This window comes from Ambystoma mexicanum, chromosome 12 (genome assembly GCF_040938575.1).
Source record: "Ambystoma mexicanum isolate Mex_15411 chromosome 12, UKY_AmexF1_1, whole genome shotgun sequence".
NCBI lineage: Eukaryota > Metazoa > Chordata > Amphibia > Caudata > Ambystomatidae > Ambystoma > Ambystoma mexicanum.
The window spans coordinates 1,252,994,494-1,253,016,391 of NC_090936.1; the positions used below are offsets into that span (position 1 = coordinate 1,252,994,494).

The 21,898-nt window shown below is 46.8% G+C and overlaps 1 protein-coding gene across 2 annotated transcripts in view; it reads right to left on the reverse strand.

Moving 5' to 3' along the window:
* APPL2 (adaptor protein, phosphotyrosine interacting with PH domain and leucine zipper 2) overlaps positions 1-21,898 on the reverse strand; it is a 697,737-nt gene that overhangs the window by 206,790 nt on the left and 469,049 nt on the right. For both annotated transcript variants that reach the window (XM_069629945.1, XM_069629944.1), the window contains exon 11: positions 19,018-19,206. In XM_069629945.1, the coding sequence (XP_069486046.1) occupies positions 19,018-19,206 (189 nt within the window). The remainder of the gene's footprint in view (positions 1-19,017; positions 19,207-21,898) is intronic.

The following is a 21,898-nucleotide window of genomic DNA, read 5'->3' on the forward strand; positions in this document are numbered from 1 at the left end:
TCCATGAAGGTGATGCGATCAGGTGACCTCCTAAGAACACCACATGTACTGTTCTGAACTTCTAAAACACTTTGCCAATGCTTGCTCAGCCTACTTTGAAGACTCCTAGCTTCCTGCAAAGGGTTTCATTGGGACTTGTCACTAAGGACACTGGGTCCCTTTCTTGTAGCAAAGGAATAACGTCTAAGGTTGAGAACTTTATAAGGATTGCGTCTGGACTGCTTTTTTTCACCCATTACTTCTCCAGCTGGTTAGTTTCTTCCCTTGCTTTGCTTCACTACAGTGTTCTATTGCTGTGTTTAAAAGTAAGTTTGTGGAGCTGTGTAGCCAAAGCAACCCAAAAGTAAATCTACATTTATTCATAATGTAGGTTTAGTTATTTCCTTACCTGTTATTTTTCTTTGAAAAGAGTTGTCCAAGGCCTAAATATAACTATTGTTATGCAGTTGGCCTAACTTGTATTATTAAGAGCCCTCTGTGTGCGCTTAACTGAACCCTTTGCCACACACTCTCTCTCCTAAGCCTCACTGCTCAGGCTAGACTTTAGTGTCTTTTCCTCTTTACCAGGACAGGGCGATGTGGAGCCAGGGTTCCTATTTTGGGAATTGTAGGGCCCCTCATTTTGGGGCACCTCAACCATTGCTCCCCCACACCCTGCCTTTTTTGGGCTTTGTTTTTTTTTTGGGGTGCTTAGAGAGACTTCTCCTGAAGCATTGGAGCCAATCTCATTGGTGGGTAGAAGGCTGATAGAAGAGCTGGCATAGGCTGGCTCAATTTGCAAGAGTTTCAAGCATTTTTAAAGAAGAGCAGGAGTAAGCGCCAGCTGGTTTTCAGATTACAGAAGCATTCATAGGGATTTCTGGCTAGAGGAGATTATGGACACCCAATCAATGGACAATATTTACAATTTAAAAAAATCTGCCAGAAGCAAGGGGCCGGTTAGGGAGAATTCTCAGAAATGTGCCAATTCCTCTATCTTAGAGACCCCTAGCTCTTTTGCTGGACTTCAGGACTTTTCATTTCTAACCTGGAGGGAGTAAGACCATTTCCCACTCTCTCATGTATTTTTCTGTGAGTCTGACATACTCCATAGGTATCATCTTTTGCATTGTGACACACTGCACCTTCAGTGCAGTGGCACAGGGAAGTCTCTTAGATTTCCCAAAGGTTTAAATAGCTTCTCTTGGTGAAACTACTGTTTCCCAGGGCAGTGAAGTGAAATTGACTTTACTTACATTTGTAACTTTCTAGACCCAGCACACACTATCTTACAATAGGGTGTTGGAGGGGTTACTTAGTATCCCCTTTGTCTAGTTTCTCATGTAAAATGTTTATGTTACCCTTTCTACAATTAATGGCTGGTGGCAATGGTTTACTTTTTACTACCATTGTGTGTTTCTACCTTGGGCTGCAATTGAAGCTGCAGTAAATCACCATGAGTGCCCATTTTGTCAAAATGGCCCCGGTCATCTTCTTTCAAAATTTCTTGTTGGAAAGGGCCTTCTTGAGATTTACTCTGCGTGCCAAACCAAGTTCATGAGTGAAGCCCGCCTCGACTCCAGCATGTCTGGAAGGAGCAGGTACCCGAAACTCCGTGCTTAATCCCCTTGGTTACGGGAATGCACCCAAAGGTGATTGGCCAGCTGGCTATCCGGCAAGGACAGCCACCCCGCTGGGTGACTGACAGCTGGGCTGGAATTAATGGGAGAAACCTGCATAAAAGGCAATGTTTTTGGCTTGGAAGGCAGAGTCGACCACTGGACAAAGCAATCCGAAAAAGAACTTGGAAGAGACGCTTGCTGCAACTCCTGGACCGTTGGTTTGCCCGGTGAAGCCCTTGCTATTTGCTATAGAAACGAGGAGCTGAAACTGAGAGGTGCCGCTGAATTGAAGTTTGACCTTTGCTGCCGCCAACCTTCCCATTGTGTTGCAGGAGTCCCCAAACGTCCTGCCTCTTGTCCCCACGACTGAGGCTCAGGAACAACAGGATCTGCAGAGCCACACAGGAACAGAAGCCAGCTGGAACCATTTCTTCTAACCAAAGGTACTTAGACAAGACAGTCTAAGAGAACTTACCTCTTGTTGTGGAGCCTTGCTTGCTCTCAGTTGAGACTTGTCTTGGTTGCCATTGCAGAGTTACTTGCAGATTTGCCCCTCACAATCCTCCCAGCTTGTGGCCCTTCAAGTGAATCTTATTTCCACAAACGTTTCTAAAAACATTATGCAAAACTTTCTTACCTGCAAAAAGGTCTTCAGCTCCCCTAGACTTTGCTCAACATTGACTGTCCTGGCTTCCTAAGAGACTCTTCTTACCTCTGACTTTGTGCTTTTGCCTTTCCTCCAGGAAAGGGTTAATTCACTTTGCATTGGAAGGTTTAAAAAGTACTTACCAGTATATTAATTATTTGTTAACCTTGATATGATATGGCATTTATGACATGCCTTTACACAAGTGTTTTATTCCTATATCTAATCATTTACACCCAAACTCAGAATTACTCTAAATGTACCAGTGATCCATCAATGTCCACAGTGTCCTAGCTAATTAAGTCACCTAAGGGTGTAGGAAGTGTGTGTGCCATCCCCAGGGGGCATCATCTGATTTAGAGAAACGGGGAGTGTTTTGAAGTGTATTATAATTGTTACATGTGTTGCTCCCTTCTGAAGAAGGCTTATATAACTGACTGATAAATCAATAATTGTTTATTCAAAAAACCTTGTAAGAGTAATTCCCCTACAGCTCACATTGACCCCTCTTGGGATAAGCCTGGCTGCTCAGCCGCTCTACCAACCTGTGTAGTGCAGACTTATACCAAAGGTTGGGTTCCTATTGCCAGGAGTTCAGGGTTGCTGTAGTCTCCCAAAGGATACTGCACACAATCTTGCCTAACAAGGCCTTAGCACACCCTACATGAATCTGAAATCAGGCTCAACTCCCTTTTCAGCCTTGGCTCCACATTATGGATTATATAAGGATGTGGTGATTGGAGCCGTAGACATGCTGACCTTGGTGTATTCTTTCGGAAAGGGCAGCAAGTCATGACAGTATGGATATGTTAAAGCTGAAACTGGTACCACTTCTACCTTTCGGTAGAGCTTACGTCGGCAGTGTCCGCTGGTATTCTAGACCAGGATATTGCTCAGAAACAGAGCTGGGCCAGGTGACCCTCAAATGTAGAACTCAGACGTAATCGGCTGAAAGACTAGTTATTCAGGCAGCTACTGCAGGCTTCCCCTTCCACCTGCCAAGGGCTCTTAAAAAGCTGGATGCTTGTGGTCGTAAGAGCTCTGCATCTGGAAATCTGGCATTAAGAGCAGTAAATGCTACTTGCCCTTTAGCGAGGTAGAAACAGCCACTGTGGCTGGTAGAAGCTTCTCCTGGAAAAGCATGCTCTGGTGCAGAATACAGCCACTGTGGGGGGGGGGGGGTAGAAACTTGTCCTGGAAACACATGCTCCGGTCCAGGATACAGCCACTGTGGCAGGCAGAAGCGTCTCCTGGAAACGCATGCTCCGGTCCAGGAAACACCCACTGTAGCGAGCAGAAGCTTCCCTAGGAAATGCATGCTCCGGTCCAGGATACAGGCACTGTGACTGGTAGAAGCTTCTCCTGGAAACATAGGCTACGGTCCAGGATACAGCCAAGACCATACCAGGGTTCAGACTTTACACTACTGACTGTGGGGTAGGTTTATGGTCGCGGCTATGGTCATCTGTGGACATTCACACATGAGGTCTGCTCATTTTACACAGGAGGTACACTCAAAACTACTTGATATGCAGTTTGACAGTTGCAATATATTTGGGACAAAGGCTGATGAAAGCCTACAGAAAGGTAGCGCATCTAGTCAGGCTACTTGGGCACTGGGCCTTACTATGTTAACTGCCTCTACTCCTTTCTGCTCAAAGGTCCACCCAACAGCCACAGGAAAGAGGGGGTTTCTCGAGACCCTTCAGAGGAAGAGGCGTCTTCAAAAAAAAGGCTTCAGCTTCAGTCCCATCAAGATTTTAAAATGTCGAAATCTCTCATTTGTCCTGACCTGTATTCCACACGTCCCCTGTTTGGGGGAGGATTTTTCTCTTCAGAGATATAAGCCATAAAATAAAGACTACACAAAGATGGGAGCCACAGTTGGGAGACCAAGGATACTGGCTGCCTTTCTTGCATAAACCCCACTATATTACCTTCAGCGCCTCCAGAAACGCTCTGCTTGAGGGACCAGCTCAGCTTCTGCTGAAGGGAGTCTTGAATCGGCTGGCATTCCCGATTCCAAAGGCTGATGGAAGACTCAGACGCAACTTAGATCTGAGACCAACAAGCGGCTCCAAAAGGAGCGATTCAAGGCGTTTACTTTGGGACAGATCCTACAGGCCTTGCACCATCAGGACTGGCTGGTTTCTTTGGATCTGCAGGACACTTACTTCCACGTCCCTATCCACACCAAACATGGGAAGTACCTTAGTTCTGTAGTTGGAAGCACTCATTACCAGTTTGCAATGTCCCCTCTCAGCCTCACTGTGGCCTCCAGAGTATTCCAGTAGGTCATGGATGTGGTGGTAGTGAATGTGCAAAGCATGAAAGTTCAAGTTTCTCCTTCCCTCGTTGACTGGCTCCTGCTGGCCAGATCGGAAGAGGGTGCATTGGAGAACCGCAGGACAATGTGCAACCTACCTTCTTCACCACTTATGTATCTATCAACCTGAAGAAGTTCTTTCTGACCCCTCCAGATGCCTGGAGTTTATAGGAACAGTTCTGTATATGGAGCAAGACAAGCCCTCCCCAGCACGAGAGTGAAGTGCATCTAGACCACTGTAGCTCTCTTCCAACCAAAAGGGTTGGTTCTCAGCTGTGCAGGGAGGCCATGCTATTATGGTTTTGGGTGATCCAGAACTAGGTGTCAATAGCAGCATCACACCTCGCCTGAAGTCTGAACACCCAGGGAGACGTTCCGAGTCTGCTCTCGGGGATGTCACATCAGGGAATTGTGGAAGAGAACTTCTTGCTCTGGACCAGCTCCAACAAGAAGCGCCAGACCTTCCGTCTAGGGAGCTTCTGCAGTGGAACTCTCTGGGTGATGCACTAGCGATACCCTGGGAGTTCAACTTGGTGTACACGTTCCTCTCAAGATCCCCCTTATTACAAAGACTCTCACCTTGTGTAGACCTGGCGGCAGATGGCGAATCCCCAGAAGTCTTCTTCTCCAACAACTTCTTGGAGTAAAGGCTTTCCTTGTTGAAGAAAGGACAGTCCCCTCCAGTAGCCACAGAGTTCACCAGAAGAAACAGGGAAGGCATGGGGACCTCTGAATGGCAGGTCCAGAATGTGGGGGAAAAGCCCAAGCAGAAAAAACATAGGTTGCTTTTCTTGCCAGTTATCTTGTAAGTGGAGGACTCTCTTGACCTTGGAGCACTTACAATCCAAAGAGCGTCTATTCCACTATACATGTTAGTTTCAGCCAGATGAACGAGGTACATATGAATAGCCAGGTTTTTATTGGCAATAAGAATTTGCAGTGAAGGCAGAAATAGAGTCTGCAGTCAAAAAGAATGTTAGAAGCAGGAGAAAGTGGTACAGGCAGAGCTGGTAACAGAAAGCCGGGGGCACAGGAGTTTAAAAAAGGGCTTTGGAAAGCAGCATGGAACTAAATGTCCAGGAAGGCAGAATGGTAAGCAAGCCGAATGAGGGCACACACGGCAAGCAGCTGCGAGTATGCAAAAAGTGTCCGGAAGCCAAGCAGAGACAAAAGGCAGAAGGCAGCAGCAGAATAGGGGAAAGGGGTGCAAACTAGCGTCTTACTCAAAAGTGGTAGCACGGTTGCAACGCTCCAATGAGGATATGCAATACAGGACGGCACCATCTTGGAGTAGAAAACTAGACCGTCAATCAAATACATCATAATTAAAATGTTGGCAACAAGGCCTGCAGCCACTTCCAAAGGGAAGAACATGGTCGTATGACACGAATTCCTTTGGAGCCCAGGAAGTTGAAGCAGAGTCGGATAACCATTATCTTGATCTCTCCAGACTGGTGTAAGGACAGACATGGCATAACAGTAAGTCAGACACAAGTGACCACAGTTCACGGGTGTTTATTGAACTTCAAATAAGGGTGCGATAAACACCTATCCTAACCCTAAATCTACAGATGGGAGCAAGCTACGACCATCAAATAATAATAATGCAGTCCCAGTGGAGTCACGTCAAAATAAAAGGGCCTATACTAAAAAAAGAAATCTATTGCCAATCCTTCCCGCTGAACACAAATAGGGTGGGAAATATTGTTATGAAAAAGATAGAAGTGTGCAAAAAATGACACGTCAGGCTTTCAGGCCATTGGTCTCTCTTTCTCACGTTTTTAGCACAGGACTAGGCGGTTCACTCGAGCATAGCACAGTCTCTGGCTTTGTTAGCACAATGCTACAGTTCACTCATGAGCATCAGGGCCTCCGGAGCATAAGTCTCCTTGCTTCCCAAAGTCTCTTCCATAAAAGGGCCTGATGCAACCAAATAAACAAGTTCTCTTCTTCTTTAGATTTTCACAAGTATTCACATCCGGTGATTCACTATTCACTGATCCCGGATCCCCCTCAGCTGGGCTCAGCTGGGCTCAGCTCCTTTTAGCATAAAGTTCTGCACAGGCTTCCCTCTGCCGTGCTCGAGCCTGTCACACAATGTTCATAGGTTCTTCCTTTTCGGGTGACTCACGGTTCACCCTGGATCCCCCTCTGCTGGGCTCAAGTCCTTTTTACACCATTAGTCTCCCTCAGACCGGCTCGGACCAATGTCTATTTTACATCAAGTATTGAAGACTTTCGAATGTGCACAGGATTTGGCTTGACCCATTGTAGGAGCACTTAATTTTCACAAATCTCTTTATCGTTCGCACTCTTCCGGATGGATACCAGACAGAGACCGTCAAATGAGCACCCACGTGATGCCAGACCACTCTGTATACGGTATTGTATGGTAGCTTCAAAGTTCATGTTAGGCAAGATTGTATGCAGTACCCTTTGGGTGCACTACAATAACCCAGACCTCCTGGCAATAGGGACCCAACCTTTGGTATAGGTTTGTACTACACAAGTTGTAGTGTGGCTGAGCAGCCAGGCTCATCTCAAGAGGAATCAATGTGAGCAGGAGGGTGGTTACACAGAGATTCACAGTGACAATTATCCAAATAAACTCTTCCACACAAGGCTTCTTGATTAAACAATTATTAATTTATTTAACAGTCAGTTATATAAGCCTTCTTCAGAAAGGAGCAAAACATGTAACAATTAAAATACACTTCAAATCACACTTAGTTTCTCTAATCTGATGACACCCATTGGGGATGGCACACAGACACTTCCTACACCCTCAGGTGACTTAAATAACCAGAACACTGTGGACATTGATCTATCGCTGGTACATTTAGAGCAATACTGAGTTTGGTGCAAAGGTTAGATAGGGGAATAAAACAAAGGTCAACAAATAATTCATAAACTGGTAAGTACTTTGGAGACCTTCCAATGTTGAGTAAATTAACCTTTTCCTAGGAAGATAAAGCACAGACTCAAATTTAATAAGAGTCTCTCAGGGAGCCAGGGCAGCAAATGTTAATTGCACAATGTCTAGGGGAGCTGAATTTCTTCTTTGCAGGTAGGTAAAAAAGTCTTTCAATGATTTTAGAAATGTTTGTTGAAAAATAGAACACTTGAAGGGCCACAAGCCGGGAGGCATGTGAGGAGCAAGCTATAGCAACTCTGCAAGGTAACCAAGACAGGTCTCAACTGAGAGCAAGCAAGGCTACACAACAAGAGGAAAGTTCTCTTAGACTTTACAGTACCTCTGGTTAGAAGAAATGGTTCCAGCTGGCTTCTGTTCCTGTACAGCTCTGCAGATCCTGTGGTTCCTGAGCCTCAGTCGTGAGGACAAGAGAGGACATCTGGGGACTCCTGCTCTGCAATGGGAAGGTCAACAGCAGCAATGGGCAAACTTCAATTCAGCGGTCCTTCAGTGTTTCAGCTCCTCGTGTCTGACAGCAAATATCAACACGCGGTTCTCGGATACCACTCTGGACTTTCCTCACATCTGTTGAGGTGGCTCAGGCTTGATCAGTCCTGCTTCAGGGAAGTCCGGAGGATCTTGCTGGTGCTCGGGTCGGACTTAAAAGCAACGCACACAGTCTGGTGTTCCTCTCCCTCGCACTTCAGTTCCAGCAGCAACAGCAGTGGAAATACAGCCAGCTTCGAGAGGATGTACAGGTGGCTTAATTTGGAGTTGATTGGTCCCACCAACTCAAGGGGAGAAGTCGTCCTTGCAGGGCTTCTCTAGTCGAGGCGAATTCAGAGCTTCAGCACAGCAGCAGGGCTTCACCGGGCAAACCAACGGTCCAGGAGTTGCAGCAGGCATCTCTTCCAAGTTCTTCTCCGGATTCCTTCATCCAGTGGTCGATACTGCCTTCCAAGCCAAAAAGCCTTCCCTTTTATGCAGGTTTTTTCCATTCATTCCAGCCTAGCTGTCAATCACACAGCAGGGTGGCTGTCCTTGCCGGACAGCCAGCTGGCCAATCACTCCTGGGTGCATTCCTGCAACCAAGGGGATTAAGCACAGGGTGTTTCGGGCACCTCCCTCACTTCCTGCCCCTGCCAGACATACTTGACATACTGCTAAGACATACTTGAGCCAGAGGCGGGCTTCACTCATGAATCACGCCAAAGACAATGAACAAAGGGACCAAACCTTGTTTGGCGCACAGGGTAAATCTCAAGAAGGACCTTTCAGACAAGAAATGGCAAAAAAAAAAAAAAAAAAAAAGACTGGGGCCATTTTGACAAAATGGGCACCATGGATGCCTTATCGTGTCTGCGAACACAGCCCGCGGTTGAAACACACAATGGTAGTCAAAAGTAAACCAGTAAACCACTGCAACCAGCCATTCATCGAGGAAAGGGTAACATAAAAATGATACATGAGAAACTAGACAAAGGGGATACTAAGCAACCCCTCCAGCACCCTATGGTAAGATAGTGTGTGCTGGGTCTAGAAAGTTACAAAATGCAAGTAAAGTCCATTTCACTTCACTGCTCTTGGAAACAGTAGTTTCGCCAAGAGAGATATTTAAACCTTTGGGAAATCTGGAAGACTTCCCTGTGTCACTGCACTGAAGGTTCTGTGTGACACACATGAAAAGATGATGCCTATCGAGTTTGTCAGACACCACAACCAAAAAGAATCACAGAGTCCAAATCACAACAGAATACATGAGAGAGTGAGAAAAGGGTCTCGCTCTCTTCAGGTTAGAAATTAAAAGTCCTGAAGTCCAGCAAAAGAGCTGGGGGGTCGCTAAGGTAGAAGGGAATTAGCACATTTCTGAGAATTCTCCCTAAAGTTCCTTCACTCTGCTGTCTTAATAATCTTCTTCATACAATGTTGGCGCTTGCAACCTTGATTTCCACACAGGCCGGTCTGGTATAATTCTCCCCAACTCACGGCTGTGCTGCTTTGTTGTAGGAGCCAAGGACAGTACCACAGCAGCAATCGCTTTTCCTTGCCTTGACTATCGGCACGGGAGAGCCCCGGGTACCTCCGACACACAATGCAGGATTCTTTAGCTTCAATTCTGGGTCTTACGTGTTCTACTTTTGAAGGCTCATGAAAGATGCAGTTTGCCAGTGAAAAGGTCAAGGTTTTTTCCCTCCTTGCATTCCTCTTTGGGTTTGCCGTCTTTCTCCTTGTATTAAACTGCCGTCTTGGAACTGCAGCTTCCTCGTGTGCTTTACCTTTGCTCAGAGTGCGCTTTCGTGCTCTGCCTTTAATCCCTTTGGGGAAGTGGGATGGAAATCTGGTGTGTATAATTATCAGTAATTGCCTGACTCTGCCTGACCCTTGTTCTGGGACATGTCAGGTATACGGCTCGGGTGTTAGTCTGGTTTCTCTCACAGTGAGCTGTCCGTGAGAAAGTATTTGTGTTGGAAAAGGGGGGAGGGTGTGGAGTTCCTAAGTATCCTACTTGGTAGGATAGGGAAAAAGAGCTACAGGGAAGGGGATACCGTGTCTCCCCATCCAGTGTCCCACTCCTGAGGACCCCCCATCCAGGTGATCCTCCCACACTGGTGCACCCCCAGGAACTGGATCCAAAAGCGATGGCCGTGTGCTGGCCACTTGGATGACAATTCCCCAGGGGACTAGTGGGTGAGACACCTTCAAGTTTCTCACACTGGTCACAGAGGAACATCTTGTTGGAAATACTGTGTTTTTCTCCTTGGAGGATCTACTGTCCCCAATCAAGCACAGGTAACACCCCAGCAGCTGGAATCTAGACCTTTGTGGCTGGCTGTTTACAGTTAAGGGCAAGGATTGGGAGATTTTCTTTTGTAGTGCTCCCTGGAGGTGTACATCAGCCAAGTCCATGTATGTTTGTTGCTGGCAGAGGTTTGTAAATTGATGACCAGATAGAATGGGAGAGACAGGTTATCTTGGAGTTTTTGCCTTTTCTAGGAAGTTGGGCCTGAATGTAAACACTTTTAATGGTTATACTGGTGCTTTTTTATGGCAGGTAGCTTTTCATATCAATGATACATGTTTCTGACATGTCAACCCATAACTTTTTGCTTTACTGGTGGATTATTTTTCCCTGTACCTCAGAGAGTGGGAACCTTTTTCCACAGTCACATAATCCTTTACTCTTTTTATGGATGTCCTTTCGAAGACACTCCATACTGTCTTTTAAAAGTTATCCTCTTTGACAATGAGTGCCTATTGTTGCTTGGGTGCCCTAGTGGCTCCCCTTTTAACTTTCTCTGGCTAACCTTGTGAGGACTACAGTTCCCACTGATAGAAAGGATCTTTGGATCCCTTTTACATTGTATTAGGTGAGACCAGCACCCCACACCTTATGTGGAGTGCTGGGGAGATACTTATTATCCCCTTTCTCATTTTAAATGTAACATTTATGTTACAAGGACAAACTTACCTTTAATGGCTGGTGGCAGTGAACCTTTTTATTAAATTCCGTGCACCTGTACCGCGGGCTGTTTGACCGGCCCCGGTAAAAGCACCCATCGGTGCACATTTTACCAAAATGGCTCCGGTCTACTTTTTCACCATTTCAGAGTTCCTCGTCTCTCGTTCCTTCTCGTGTCCTCTCGACATCCAGGGTGGGAAATTCCTGTGTGTGATTTTTATCTTCTGCGGGAGTCCTATGGATTCCCAGCCCAGGCTCCAGAGTGTCTGTGAATGCAGGAAGCGAGGGAAGAGTCCAAAACTCCACAGCCCTTTGTCTTCCAGTCTGACTGCGAGAATCCAGTTAAAAATAAAATGTTAATATCAAAATGGATGTCTGGCTGTGGACTGCAAACCCCCAAGTTTGAATGTTGCATGGCTGTTTGATTGGCTAGGTTCCTGGATAAAAGTCAGATCCTGGAAGCTGAAGAGGTAGTATATCACTAGAACCAAAACCAAAGAGGAAGATGGAGAAACCACAGCGAGCCTGCTGTGGAACCAGAGCCTGCTGTAGCCTTTCCTTCCAATCGACCTGGGGACACCGCAAACGATGGCCCTGAGCCTAGTGAGACCCCAGAGAATCAAGAAGGCCCGCATTTTGAGCCATCCCACGTCGTGCTGCGACCTTGCGGGGCTGCAATACCCCAATAACCTGGGACCTTGAGCCATTGTGCAGTGCAGAGTCTTCCAAATTTTGAATCTCGCTGAAACTTTGCGGGCAACCTGCTGGATCTCCAGAGGCACGATTCCAGTCCAAAATGCCCCCTCACCAGAGTGAAGGACCTGGCATATGACAAGAATCTGACCAGCAATATTCTGTCTTCTTCTGTGCACCTGAAAAGGCACAAAATCCACAGAGCCACATCCAGCCATGAGGGAAACCCTTGCCTGGAGCCTTCTCCTGAGACCCCTTCTGCAAAAGCCCTTCCAAAGTCCTGTTTTAGGTCTTCGAGACAAAGGAATCTATCGACTGTTTTTTTTGGCTGTAGAACCAGTTTTCCTGCTGCAACTATTCTTCTGTGCTGAGGTACTGTGTTGGCTGGGGTATTTTACCTATCTTAAGCCTTTCTGTAAAGCGTTGGGGTGTTTTCTGTGATTGGGAGGCCACTCATCCAGTTCACCCAGGCCCACTGCGGAATCCTCCTAGGGTGTCTTCTCTGAAGTCCTTAAACCCTCAACAAACTTTAAAGTGAAATACTTACTTGTTTGAAGAGTCTTCCGTGGAACTCTGACTGTGCCTGCAACTGAAGCCTATCTCCCCCTGCCTACAGCTGGCTCCTAGACTACTAGGGTCCCTCTTCTGCCTCTGAGAAAACTCATGCTATAGAAAATAAAAGGGTTCAGCCTTGAAAAGAATAACAAGTGTTCAAAAGTTACTTACTTGTAAAAGAAGTTGGTTGGTAACTGTAACAGAGAGCAGAGTTACAAAAGTTCTTACTTCCCTTGAATGTGTGTTGCACTATTCTGAAAAGTATACACAAGGTTACGTTACTCACCTGTGAATTGCTTGTGCCTCTTCCCCAGCAGTAATGATGTTGGCTTCACTTTACTATTCCTGTTAGGATAAATGTATGAGTGTCCCCAATCGGGTCTGGCTTCCCCCGACTTGCTGTAGGAATCTCCTGTTCGCTGTAACTTCCCATTATACAGCATGAACTGTAGCCATGCAAGGCAAATGGGAGGGGAGACGACTGGATCGGACCGGCAAGACAGCACAAACACCAGTGGACGAAAAGGAAGTGGGGCCAAGGAGGTGTTTTTGAAACCATGTACAGTGATAACCCAGCCACAGGGAAAAGCCCAAGACTAGAACGGCCTGAACGGTCGGGTGAAGCCGTGAACCAACAGGACTGGGGAGGAAGGTCACTGGTGTAGAAAGCCAGCATTCACACAACAGTGTGAAGGTGTACGGATAAGGTGAGAAGGGATGGTGGATGAAGGGAGAGGCCATGAGGAAGGAGCAGCAGAGTGCTAAGAAGTAGGAGGGGCATTTCCATGCAGGTTCAGGTAAGGTACTGGATGGGGGTGTATGGGAGTAGGTGACAAAGGAGGGTTGTGAGGCATAGGCGATATTGAGGGAAGAGACAGGGATCAGACGTTGAAATGGGGCGAGTGAAAGAGGAAATGAGAGTGTAGCAGGGAGGTTAGAGACAGTAGGGAGTAGTCAAAGGGGAGGAGAGAGAAAGAAGACTGGAGGAGCACTGGATGAGGGAGACAGGATGGAGTAAGGGGTCAATTGAAGGGTGAAGTGAGTAACAAAAAGTAGTAGTGTGTTACAGGATAGAGAGGGACTGAGCAGACCAGAGGGGGGGGGGGGGCTGGAGAGAGAGAAAACGTTTAAAGAGAAGGAGATCCAATAGGAAGAGAATGGAGAGTGTAAGGAGGGTCAATATCAGAGAGAAATGGAGGGAACAGTGTTTAAGGGGGGGCAGTTACAATCCATCCTGAACCTTAATTACATTGGAGGGAGTGCTTAGAAAGTCCCAGAGGGGGCCTGCAGGCCTTCACCACTGGATTAGGAGAGCTCGGACAGTAGGGGTTACTGATCGCTAGTTTTATTACACCACTAGGGGGGGCCTGAGATAGGGTAAAGGGAGCCCAAGGGTAGGCTGAGTGGGGGCATCCATTATTCGGATCAACTTGTAGTCTTCCAACAGAAACTAAAAATAATAAATACAATAAAAACCTTTCAACAAATGTTCCGAGTGTCTGGAATTACTAAAGCCATCCGTGACACTGGTTTAAATGGTTGTGCACATTACATGCCTGAAGATATTAAAAGACTGAAATGCCCAGCTCCTCCTGAAGTTACACACCCAAAAACAGACTAAAATAGAGCGGTCGGACAAAATATAACCCATGCGCGCCTCCCTTCGTTCTCCGGAACCCTGGCAAATGGCAGCTGTGTAGCCAGACAATAGCCATTAAGGCTGACACCAGAGCCAGCTCTGCTGGTACAGTACTCTGGACTGATCTCTTAAGTGTGCCGTCACAAATGTGACCACGGCCCGGGCAGTCTTGTAAGGGAGCAATAGTCTCAAATCCTGTGAAAGGAGGACTGGTGTCTGTCTGAAAATATCAAGCATTGCTGTTGCAAAGCCATCGGCTCTGTAGAGTAAGGGAGGTATGCATCAAAGCAAGACAGTCACAAGTGATCACAGTTCAAGGGTGTGAATTAAACTGTAAAATTGGTGGGATACACACATTCTAATCCTAAATCTAAGATGGGAGCAAGCTACGATCATCAAATAATAATAATACTGTCCAAGTGGAGTTTAGTCAAATAAAAAGGGCCCATGCTATGCTAAAGAAACCTATTGCCAGTCCTTATCGCTATGTTACAAAATAGTGTGGGATAGTGTTCACAAGAAAGTAAAGAAGTGTTCACAAAATGATAAGTCAGGATGTTCTAGCTGGGGTCTCCCTTCCCCACGTTTTCTAGCACGGGACAAGGCGGGACTCCTGAGCACAGCACACTCCTGGGATTCTCCAGCACGAGGTTACAGTTCCTTTTTCGGTATCAGGGTCTTCTGTACTTAAGTCTCTTCTGAGGCAAAGTCTCTTGTTTCAGGGGGCCCGATACGCCAAAACAACAAAAAAAACAAAAAGTTCATTCCATCGATTTTTTACAGTGGGTGATTGTTCTTCACCCGTGGATCCCCTCAGCCGTGCTCAGATCCTTCTTTTGTGATAGCCTCCCTCGATCCGGTTCGAACCATCAATTCATTGTGGACATCGCTCAGTTGGGTTCATGGTTGTCATCCCAATGTTCACGTGTATCTCACCATTTACCCCAATCCGCAGGCCTCTCTCAGTCGGCTTCACACTTGCCCTTTTCTCAAAGTTCACCTTTTCACAATGTGGAATTCAATTCCCTTAGCTTTCTCCTGGCTTCCCTCCGTCCGGTTCATACTGCCATTTAGACTAAAGATCCTCACCTTGTAATTTTCAAGAGCCATAATGTCTTTTTAAACAAATGGTGAAGCTTAGTCTCGCCACCTTACTGTTTTCCCAAAGGGCCAGTCGCTTATTTTCTAGGAAATGCTGGTTTCACAGATTATATGGCGTTCCCCTCTTGCGGGCTCACACGCTTCTTTCACAGTTTCCTTCGTACAGACTTTCACAACATGTCAGCGACTTTTCACTGTACAACGGGTTAGGCTTGACATTTGTATGATCACTTTTACACTTTGTTTCCTGTGTCAGTTTCGATAACCAAAACAGTTCTTAATTTTAATACTTTGTTTCTTTCAGGAGAAGGGTACCAGTTTGAGTCTTTTTCGAATGAGCATCCACGTGGCACCAGAACCCCTCCATCTCTGGTACCAAATTCACTAAAAAGACCTCTTGTCTATTTATCTTCTTCATGTTGCCGCTGCAACCTTGACCCTAACAGTCCGGTCGACTATCAGGTTCTTACCACTCAGCAGCTTGGCTGAACTCATTGGTGGTTTCTTTGCCGCTGGAGTCAAGGATGGTACCGCAATGGCAACCACGTCTCCCCGCCCTGGCTATCAGTGCGGGAGGGTACCATGTGCCACTGACATCCGTGTACCGTTCGCCAGCTGCGCTTCCCAGTCTTATGGTTCTTTCATCGGAGGCTTTGCGGGTCTGGGTTGAAAAGTGCAATGGCACTCCTCTGTTTCAACTGCTGTCCTGGAATGGCTGCTTTCTCCTGCATTCGGCCTTGCTCAGAGATTGCTTGTGTGCTCCGCCTTTTATCCAGATGGGGAGCCTAAAGGGTAGTCAGGTTTGTGTAGTTGTCGGTAATTGCCTGACCCTTATGTTGGGAGATGTCAGGTAAAAGGCTCAGGTATTGGACCATTGTCGTTCACAATGTGAGAAAGTGTTTGTGTCGGAAAATGGGTGTGGGGGTAAGGTTTCTGAGTATCCGACCGGGCAGGATGGGGGAAAAGAGGTCATAAGGAAGGGGATACCGTGTCTCACCCTTTGGTGTCCAGCTTCCACTCCTGAGGACCCCTCATCCAGATGATCCTCCCACACTGGTTCACCCCCAGGAACTGGATCCAATAGCAATGGCCGTGGCCTGGCCACCTGGACGACAGATCTTCAGGGACTAGTGGGTGAGACACCTTCAGGTTTCACCGAGTAGGGGCAAGACATCAAAATGGGGAAGGTTGGTCTGTCAATACAATTCACAAATATTGGAACGTACACCTACTCCAAATCAAACCTTAGTGTCCTGAACTCTTGGTGCCACTTCAGAGATGAAGAGAAGTAATTCTGGGAAGAGGAAGACTCAATCCAGGACTTGCGTGCTATTTCTTCCTTTCTCCAACCATCTCCTTGGATGTGGAAGGTTGCTCTGAAGCAGAGTGCTTGCAAGGGACAGGGATGAGGTGCTGGGGAAATGGATCAGGCGGCGGGAAAAGGGATCAGGCGGCAGGGAAAGGGATCAGGCGGCAGGGAAAGGGATCAGGCGGCAGGGAAAGGGATCAGGCGGCAGGGAAAGGGATCAGGCGGCAGGGAAAGGGATCAGGCGGCAGGGAAAGGGAGGAGGTGAGGGGGAAAAGCAACATTTTAGCTATGTGTCACTGATTGCCCAACAAATGCTTAGCTTGCTAAGAATTATTTTTGTCTTGTGGTCTTGCCCCATGTACCACAGAATGTGTATTTGAGGGTGGAGAAAAAGATCTGCCATACAGGGCCCAAAGACTGACTGAAGAGGGTGGGCATGATGCGGGACAAATAAGGCAAATGTGACTACTCCAAAGGTTCACTGCCTGCTACTGTGGGAAAAAGGCACTGAAGTCGCAAGGGTCACATGCCTCTGTATACATACCTATGGCATCACTTCCAGAGCAAGAAATGCCACTGAGTAAACTGAGCATTGCAAACCCACCTACTTGGAATGAGGGGAATCTGTGGGAGGGTGGTATCCAGGAGAATCTGGACGCATATATATGCTTTTTGATGTGTTGTGTGTTAGGCAAGGTTTGCATGCAATACCCTCTCGGACCACTACACACAACAAGGACTACAAGTGTAAGCAAAACCAACCTGTGGTATACGTCTGTACCACACAGTTTTGTGGTAGCGTTGCTGAGCAGTCAGGCTTATCTCAAGAGGGAATGTGAGCTTGTAAGGATGTTACACAGAGGTCTGTAATTACAAGTGTTTAAATAAACTCTTACACTCAAGGTTTCTTGGTAAAACACTTAATTTATTACACAGTCAGTTAGAAAACATTCACTAGAAGGAGGCAACCAATATCACACAAAAATATACTACAGTACTTTGCACTATCAGGTTCTGAGACACTTAAGCTACGTTGAAGTAGGAGCAAAATGGCATTCAGAGCATTTGATGTGAGAGCAAAAAGGCATAGGTTAATATAACAAATAAGAGAGTTACTCTCCGACAGTCCAAATTTTTTGAGTTCACCAGAGGAGTTGATTCAATGCAATCCGTAGGCCAGTCAATGGGCTAGTGTCTTGTATAGGTAAAAACGGTTCTGGTATTTAAACGGAAAAGTCTTTGCCACGGTTCTCAGAAGTAGTTCATGGAAGAAAGGTTCATATGTTGGGTCACAAGCTGACTAGGCCTGTAAGTTGCCAAAGTTGTACGCACCTTCGCAGTGAGAGGCAAGTTCTCTCGGTCGGGTTTTCACAGTACCTTGTATAGAAGAAAAAGATGCAGCTGAAGACTTCAGTTCCTGGCAGTTCCTGCAGATCTCGCTGTTCCCGAGCCTCAGTCATAGGGACAAAAGGGAGGAAGTCTGGGGACTCCTGCACTGCATGGGGACTGGTCACAAAGCTAGCAAATTGGCAAACTTTCGATTCCGGTTGCTGTTCAAGCACACAAGCTGGTGTGCTTCCCCCTGGTTAATCCTAACCAGCTCTGAGAATGATATCCAGGTGGCTTACGTGTTGATTAGTCCTACCAACTCAAAGGAAGAAGTCGTCCTTGAAGGGCTTCTCTGTCGAAGTGAACTTGGTGATTCAGACCTGCAGCAGGGCTCCAGTGGGCAAACCAACAGTCCAGTAGTTTCAGCAGCCGTCCTCTTCCAGCTCGTCTTCGGTTCTTTCGTTCCAGTGGTCGACTCGGTCTTTCAGTCCAAAGTGCTTTCAGCTGCCTTTTATACAGTTTTCTCCCATTCATTCCAGCCTAGCTGCCACTCGCCCAGCAGGGTGGCTGTCCTTGCCGGACAGTCAGCCAGCCAATCACACCAGAGTGCATTTGGGTCTCCTAGGAGACTAAGCACAGGGAGTTTCGGGCACCTCCTTCACTTCCTGCCCACCCCAGACACTCAGGCGCCAGAAGCGATCTTCAGTCCTGAAGTCCGCCAAAGGCATAGGAACAAAGGGGCCAAACCAGTTTTGGTGCGCAGACACCTTGAAAAACATGGCTCCCATGATTTAGTGCTACCGGTGCTTGCGGTCGTGAAAAATCATGGTAGTTCGTTGTAAAACCACTGCCACCAGCCCTTCTGAGAGGAAAGGGAAGCATTTGACGGCTACATGTGTTTCTAGACATAGGGGATACTAGGTAACCCCTCCAGCACTCTATTGTAAGATAGGGTGTGCTGGGTCTAGGCATTTGAAAAGACTAGTAAAGTAAATTTCACTTTACTTTCTCTGGGAAACAGTAGTTTATCCCAGAGAAGATATTTAAACCTTGGGAAGTCTAAAAGACATCCCTGTGCCACTGCACTGAAGGTGCTGTGTGACGCACAGAAAAAGATGAGGCCTGTGGAGTTGTCTAAAACTCCATAACCAAAAGAAACAAACACAGAAAACAAACAGAATTAAAAGTACAAAGTCCCAAAGTCAGCAAAAGAGTTGGGGGTCTCCAAGGTAGAGAGGAATTAGCACATTTATGAGAATTCTCCCTAACATTGTGATGAACCATTATGGATAATATTCTGGCACTCGCTTTATAGAAGAGAACTGGGCATAAAATGGTACACGTGATCCTATTGCAATTTAGACTTTCTTTAAATTTACAAGTAGGAGGGATACAACATCAGTTTGTAAAAGGATCTTTCAAAAAGCAAGCCTTGAAGTCGTACGATTTGCCTGTAGGAGATGTGATTTGGAAGCAGTAGCGCCTGTCCTCGCAGTCCACTGCCATGACAGAACAGTTGTCCAGGTCCATGACCAAACCTCCGGCCACCGCTCCCCGGGGCTGACACATCAGGTTACCGCCTTGCGTGAAGAAATACAGCCGCTCCCATGATGTAGTCACCAGACCTGTTTTACTGAGGAATACAAAACAAGAAGAGGTGACGTCAAGCATAGTAGAGAACTGATCTACACCTTCAAAGGGCACCGCATATCATGCGTGCATACAAGTGCCAGTGTTGTATCACTTAACGTTTCTGGTTAAAATCAAGAATTATTACCTTACAGTAGCCTCCATTTAAGTGAGCACTATTGAACACACTATTAAGACAGACGTAAGTCTTTGAGAGTCACTGATTCTGCCGATTCGGAAAATAAGCGATACTCAGACCATGTAGACACTCATCCCAATATCAGTCTGGCTGAACAATTTCTAAATGGAAAAATCCCCTTACATCTAGGTAAATGCAGATGTAATTAAAAAGAAGCAGACAAAATGGACATTAAGCACCAGAAAAAAGAAAAAGTGAGAGCAAGAGAGTGCGAGGGAGCGCAAGGGTGAGAGAAAACAAAAGAAAGTCGGCACACATAAGCGAAAGCAAGTGAGCAACCGCGAAAGAGAGTGAGTGCAGCAGACAGCACAAGAGCGCGCGAGCAACTGAGATTGGTTTAAAATAAGTTTTGAGAGTATAGCACAGCAGGTTTCAGGTGACACTTCAAACAACAGTTGCATGGCAGCTCATTTTCAACTTATTTATTTGAAATGTCCATGGTACGACAAAATATTTTTTGAAACGGTGGCATAAGAAAAAGTTAGCATAGTATCCCAATCGAACAAACAATATTTAATTTTTAACGACCATAGGCCAATAAAACAGGAACATTCTCCATTTTCCCTTAGCGTATGGGAACGAAGACTGCAGCATCAACAGGCCGCAGGCCACACCGCTATGGAAGTAGACTGGTCTACTGTGATCAACCCCCTACATGGGCACTTCCATGATCTGACCAGGATATTCACAGCCATTACAACTCTGTCAAGCCAGTGTATCAAGAGGCCAAGGCAACCCAATGACACCTACTTCATACCACTGTCCACACAAGGTGAATGCTCCCACCCAAGACGGTTACAGTACCCCCAAAACCATTATCACCACAAACCCAACCCTTCCTTAGTCCACTGTCCAAACCCAGAAGAGCACAACTTTGTCATGTCAATTTCTGAAGCAACACAACCTAACACTGATGCAAAGGTGAGTGCTCAACAAAAAGAAAATGACATGCACTGCACAGTACCCAGAGACGACCCACACGATTCCCAAAACCAACTAACCACCTCCTTTGTCAACCACACACTCTCTCATCACACACTTACCGTACAAGCCCCAGAGAGTTAGAGGACCTCGCCCTGCTAAACACCCCTAAACCGCACATCACACTCAAACCAACTCAAACCCACCTACTAGCCTCAAACCCCCCCCCCCCCTCCAACAACTGCCTGAAGTGAATGCCTTGCTTCTCTGTCTGGGGGCAGAGTGGATGTAGAAGATGCAGGTCTAGATGAGACAGTGGCAGCCTGCATAACAAGCCCCTGCGGGGAAGGGTGAGGGGAGAGGTATGCAGGGTCTCCTCTAGCCGGCCTGTACTTCCTGGAAATGGTGGAGCTGACGGGAGGAATGGAACATGGGTGTTAGGGAGAATTCTCTGTTTAGGCTGAATTTCCTAACCTAGTGAGTCCCCCAGCAGCTTTGCTGGATTTTTTGGGGTTTATTTTTTTCTCCTGCCAAGAGTGAGACTCTTTTACCCTCACTCTTGGACATGATTTGAGTGTGTTTCTTTGAATCTAGATGTGTTTAATGGGCTATGGGGTCTTTTACTCCATAGGGTTTCATGTGTTTTTGTGATGTGTGTTGCACAGCACCCTCCGTGCAGTAACACAGGGGTGTCATAGTGACCCCCAAACAGACTCTATACCCTGGGACTGACTACTGTCTCCCAGGGCATGTAAAGTCACCATTTTCTTTACTAGTCTTACATTCTGAACAGAACCAGTACAAACCATCATATTGTGGATGTACTGGCTGGGGCGATTCGATTGCCCCAGGGTCTGTTAGTCGAGGGGGCACGTCTCCGTCCCCCCTGATCGAGTTTTGGCTGGTGGCAGTGGATACTACTTTTTATATTCAACCGCAAATATTTTCCTATGGGATTTCCCATGGTTTTAGGCTACTATCTTTATTTAATTATTTAAGGTAGCCTCGAACATACCGCCGTTTATTTAATTAATATTAATTCTCCGGTTGGTATTTTTTGCCAAAACTTGATTCTAAAATGGCGTTTGTGTTCTCTTCTGTGACTCCAACCCAAGTCGAGCCCTTTGTTCCACTTTTTGGCGGGCTTCTCCACAGAAGCCCTCCAAAGTGGTGCCACTATGTCTGGGGTACTTAGACTGGGTGGAGGGGAATTGAGGCACCCTGGACTGAGTTGCCTAGGCAACTCAAGTCGCACTCCGTCCTGATTGGCCCAAGTGGTGAGCCGGCCGGCTCACCACTTAGCCTGTTTGAGTGACAGCTAGGCTGAGTGAATGGGGTTTTGCTGCATAAAAGCAGGGCTTTGGGGACTAGAACTTCAGAAGTCGCCACAGGACCTAAGAATCCGACGAGGGAGAAGCTGAGCCGACCTGCCACGACACCACAACCGGTGGAGCCCTGCTGAACCGTCTCACCACTTTTCCCAACGACAGAGGAGATCTCCCGCCGGAGAGTCTTCTTCCTTTGACTGGTGGGGATCACCAGTTTCACCGTCTTTTCGCTTTCCAGACATATCTCG